Source organism: Nannospalax galili, unplaced genomic scaffold, assembly GCF_000622305.1.
Source record: "Nannospalax galili isolate Female #2095 unplaced genomic scaffold, S.galili_v1.0 scaffold31, whole genome shotgun sequence".
Lineage (NCBI taxonomy): Eukaryota > Metazoa > Chordata > Mammalia > Rodentia > Spalacidae > Nannospalax > Nannospalax galili.
In genome coordinates, this window is record NW_008332149.1 from 6821689 (window position 1) to 6827198 (window position 5510).

The following is a 5510-nucleotide window of genomic DNA, read 5'->3' on the forward strand; positions in this document are numbered from 1 at the left end:
TCCGGTAGGGCTCTGATTGACAGTCGGGCTCTGGAGCAGCGAACCCGGGGCGGGTTTCCTCTGCACGCGCGTCCCCTCGGGGAGCAGGGCGCAGCAGTGGCCACACGCAGGGCCGCATCGCCCTGGCCTGCTCCGATCGTCGTCCTCCCGGGAGGACCCAGGGGCTGAGGCTCCCGCCCCGGCCCTCCGCAGTCCACGCCCCTCCCGGGCCCAGCGCCGGGTCCCGCCCGCCGCCCGGGGCAGGTGGAGCGGAGGAGGCCGGCGAGTAGGTGCGCGGGGATGATCTCACTGGCGAGCTCCGCGCCAGGAGGAGGAGGAGGAGAGGAGGAGGAGGAGGAGGAGGAGGAGGAGCGGGAGCGCTTCCAACTTCCGGGTAGTGCCGCCGCACGCCGCGCCACCGGCATCTTGCTTTTTCCTCCCCCTCCCTCGTGTCCCCCTCGCCTCTCCCTCCTTGCCTTTTATTCCCAGCCCCACCCGCCAAAATGAACAGCTCGGACGAGGAGAAACAGCTGCAACTCATCACCAGCTTGAAGGAGCAAGGTAGGCGGGCGGGCGGGCGCCAGGTGTGGGAGCCGCGGCCCCGGGCTGGGACAGCTCAGGACGGCAGGTGCAAGCCGGGGGTCCCGGAGTCCTGCAGCCGACCGGGTCACCCCGGAGCTCGGCCACCGTGGATAAGCGCGCCCGGTGCCCCGCGCGCCCTGTAGAGCCCCGGGCGGCGGACGAGGTGCGAGTGTCCTCCCGCAGCGGGAGTAGCGCGACCTCCAGGACTGGAAATCCCGGGTCCGCGGGAAAGGGACACGCGCGGGGCACGGAGGAGGTCGCAGGGCACGCTCCCCCGGTCCACGCGGGAGAAGCGAGTGGGGCCGGCTCGCGGGGCTCAGGGTGGTCGCTCTGCCTGCCTGGCTCCTGACAGAGGCCCCACCCTTGCACACTTAGGCGTTCCTGGGCCTGCTGCGTTCCCAGCTTTTCTTTGGGTCTCGGTCTAGTTCCTCTTTCCTCACCCAGCTGGGATTTTTTGGGTCACCGATGTGTTTTCTATCACTTCCCATTTTTAGCAATTTATTAGTCAGTGAATGGACACCCTGTCTACGTGGGGCTTCCCGAGCCAGCAGGGCTGGAGCTTGGTACAGGAAAGCCAGGCCGTGTTGCATGCATTTCTCTGCTGCATGGTGACTGATGGTTTTTATCAGTTCTCCACCCTGGTGAACAAAGTCAGATCATAGAGCCAGTTAATCTGACACACTTTAAAAAATCACTATTAATTACTCTGCTCAAAGGGTCGTTGGAGAATATAGGTCAGAAAAAGAGGCATCATACAGATTTGCAAAGTAAAGTGTGTAGGGACACGGGCTTTGCTGAGTGACTTGCTGACAAAGTCCACACTGTGGAAGGAGCCCTGCTCAATGGCTAAAGGGGCCCAGTGCTTTCACTTCTCTTTGCCCAAGCCCTGTGAACTTGGAGTTTCTTCCTTTCCTTTGGGGCTTGTGGTTATTCAAGTCCTCCCCCTGACTAAAGAAAGTCATCTGGGGCTAAGTCCGATGCCTTCAGAGGTCCTGTCCAGGACTGTGACTTGCTCCTGGAATTCGCCACCAGGTCCATATCATGGTAGAAAGATCTTCACAGTGCTATACTGTGTGACCTTAGGCAAGTGACTTCACCTTCCTGAAACAGACACAATACATTTCGTCTTGGTATCTAGCATCTAGAAAATGCTGGATGATCCATCTCCTGTGACAGACTATCTGGAATCTTTCATGTTTTAGTTAGAACTGGATTGTGCTAGCACTTTAAAAATACTTTCTCGCTTCTCATAGCACCAGGACTCTTGATCCACATTTTAGACTTAAGGAACTTTCAATGTTAGTTGATATCAGATCGAGTGATGAATGGGCAATTTGCAAATGATTATAAAATAAAATATATTATTTCCTTTAATCCTATAATTCCAAGATTAGACTGTAGACAATGTAGATACCTACAAACACATCCTTTCTGTTGGATTAAGGGTTGAAGCAGATTTCTAAGTTTCTGACTCCTGTTGTGTTGTATTGGAAAACAAATTCATGGCCTTGGTTTTTCTAAAGGGTATATTTTCCTGATTAATGACGTCAGAAGAAATAGGGCTGTTGGATTCGTATTTCTTTAGAGTACGCTTTTTTGGATATTGAATCTGGTTACCCAGGTGTTAGCAGTTGTTGGGCCTATGGTGTGATTTTTATACATCTTAAAACCAGGGTGTGTTTGTCAGACATAGACTGTGGTCATGAATTTAATTGCGCTTTGACCTGTGGAATTAACTGGGAAGCTAGGAATTTGAGATGCAAACATACAAGCAGGTCTTTCAATACTTAACAGTGTTATGACCAGCTTTTTATGTTGATGGTAGATACTATCATTACCATAGTGAGTCATAATGTCACTTACCCGCTTAATATGAACAACCATTTTTGAATACTCTTGTTTCCTTTTTTAATGCTGAGTAATCGTACATATTTATTCCTTTAACAACTACCAAATACTTATCATATATGTGGCCTAAGTGCTAGGCAGTGCTAGTGTAGAGGGTGAACCAGGCCATCCTTTGCACTCAGGAATTTTTTTTTTTGTCTAGTAAATAGTCATTAATCAACGCAGCATGCAAATAAGTGGATTGTTATAATTTTTGAGGATAAATTCTTAGAAATGGAATTATTGGATTAGATGGCACACATATAATAAAGTTATGTAAGTCAGTGCAAACCCTCCCTTCCCCCACAGCTATACCAACTCACATTTCCCCAGCAGTGCCCATATTCCGACATACTGGTTAACACTGGGTGACAGCAATCTTTATCAACTGAACAGCCTGACAAGTCTCTGAATTTTTGTCAGGCTAATGGGCAAAATGACATCTTTTAAAAATGTGTATTGCCATGGTTATTAGTGAGGTTGGACTCTACACATTATTGGCTATTTAGGTCACCTCAAATGGTTCCTCCTTAATGAGTTTTAAGTTTAAAACTTGAACCCATTTCCCAGGAGGGTGTTCAGAAGAGAAGCTGCGTCTGCTGTGTGCTGCAAAGCTGACAGCGGCCTTCTCTAATGCCTTTGGTGGTGTGGTGAATAAGGTTGCCTTTGACAAAAGTTGTGAAATGTAATGACGGAGTCTGTCATAATATGAACAATCTCTAATTTATACTTACCATTCCCAACCTCTTTTTCTTATAAATCACACCCACTTCTGAATTACTTCAAAACATTGTATGTTCCCATCTACTGAATGGTATAATTAGCTATATTATGTCTTTCTAGAAAGTTATATTATGTCCCTTTAAAAAAATTAGCCAGTGTGTGATTGCTAATGTTCATGCAGATGCTGAGGTAATGAAGTAATTCTCCTTTTGTTTTTTGGGGGGGCTTTATTTTATTGGACTGATTGACATCTTTAGTGTACAGAGAAATGGCAACTTTGGATGTTATTTCCAATGCATATTCCCTAGTTCTCAAAGTGGACATTTCCCTTACAAAACATCATGCAATTGTCTGTCCTTACAGAACTCTGTTGGAAAATGATAGACTTAGTTCAGCATTTGCTGAAGGTGCATGGTTTTCTGGGTAATCTGTTCAATGTGCATGCACTGAATATTCATAGCCAGGCACTGTGCTAGGCATCAGAGACTGATGAATAAGACTTGGTCCCTGCTGGTGAGTTCTGAGTCTGGAGATGGTGCAAAATCCAGGAAGAGTGTCTGATTGGCTTAGATGGGATCATGGATTCCAATCCTTTGGTCAGGGAGCATCTTGAATGGCATCTTTCACAAAAACCCATGGGTTACAGTTTATGTACAAATGGGCCACCATCATTGAAGGGAGAGGGCAGCCTGGCCCTACCTAAACAGCAGGTGCTCATCAGGCTGGTTACACAGCACTGCTATACCATTTGGAATTTGATGATGTTTGGAAGAGAGTGATTGCCATTTAACAGTAGGATGTTCTTTTTTCTTCTTCCTTCCTTCCCTCTTTTTCTCCCTTCTTCTCATAGATAGGATGGAATCCAGACCATCATAACATGCTGGATAGCTCTTCTACCATGAGCTACACCTTCATTCTAATAAGTATATTCTCATGTAAGATCAAACAATAACAACAATGAAAACCCCAAACCATGGCTGTTCTTGGGCAAATAACTATATAAAACAAATTTCCTATGGAAAAATGATTTCCTTTTTTGAGACAAGGTTTCATATAGTTGATTTCAACTGATCCTCCTGCTTCTACCTCTAAACAGGCATACATCACCATACTCAGTGATGATTGGTTTTAAAGCATGCTAACCTTTCGCTTTTTGGGGTTAGTATTGTTTTTCTTGAAGTCACGGAGCTGACTCTCAAAGTTCGGATGAAAATTGAATGAAGCTGATTCCTAGAGCTAAGCTAGTTATTCATGGGTGCTTTTCCCAGGGTTCCTTTGGCTTCTGGGACAGAAAGTAATGGGTACATTACTTTGACAAAAAGGGTGCCCAGGCTGTTGCATACCACAATGACCGTATTAGTATAGGAAGCTGGTACAACACAAATGGGGGATCCCCTTGAAGTCCCAGTAGAAAGCATTTTGGAATGCCGTGGATATTTTGGCTTCAATGAAAAACTTGAATTTTCATCAGTGTTTCTCAAAGTGAGGTTCAGGGGCCACCTGCCTCTGAGTCACCAGGTAGTTATTGGAATTGTAGTTTCTTCTCAAAAGTGGATATGTTATTCTGAGGAGATAACCACTTGGCAGCCCTCCAGGAGAGGGACCCTCACATGGGCTAGAGCTGTGCATGCTGCTCAGAGTTCCAGTGTTCACTAACACTGCTCCTAGGGAGGTGAATCTTCCTTTCATTTAAAAATAGTAAATTATAAAATTAAAGTGCCTTCGTTCATGTGACTCATTGTTTCTCAATATTTATTTTACTGTCATTCTCCTAAAGAGATTTTAAAGATATTTTACATACTGTGATCTTCAGACGTCCAGAAAGAAATACCATAGTAATAGCCAAACTTTGCTTTTTTTTGGTTGCTATTAATAGACTTTGGTAATGGACTAGCATTAAAAGCCTCTATATGAACTTGTATTAACTTAGTGTAGACATAGATAGCTTACTTTTCTTTTGCTGTGATAATCACCATGACCAAGGCAACTTATAGAAGGAAGAGTTTATTTGACTTAACAGTTCCAGAAGAGTAAGACATGGCGGCAGGAGGCAGTCGGAGCAGAAAGCTGAGTGCTTACATCTTCAAGCAGGCATAGGAAACAGAGAAACTGGAAATCCAGTAAAGCTTAAGAACTCTCAAAGCCAGTCCTCAGTGCTCCCTCCGGCATGGCCACACCTCCTAAAGGTTCCCTGACCCTCCCCAAATAGTGTCGCCACCTGGGGACCAAATGTCCAAATACTTGGAGCCTTGGAGACATTCACTCATTCCACCACAGTTACATATAGAAATACTTATATGTTTAAGATTAGTATAAACATACCGTTTACATATATATTT

General features: G+C 45.7%; 1 protein-coding gene across 2 annotated transcripts in view; it reads left to right on the forward strand.

Moving 5' to 3' along the window:
* The first annotated feature begins 231 nt into the window (after positions 1-231).
* Shtn1 (shootin 1) overlaps positions 232-5510 on the forward strand; it is a 115713-nt gene continuing 110434 nt past the window's right edge. The window contains exon 1 of one of the 2 annotated variants that reach the window (XM_008827336.3): positions 232-540. In XM_008827336.3, coding sequence (XP_008825558.1) covers positions 483-540 — 58 coding nt within the window. In that variant the 5' untranslated portion in view covers positions 232-482. The remainder of the gene's footprint in view (positions 541-5510) is intronic. The other variant, XM_008827335.2, reaches the window with a different exon arrangement.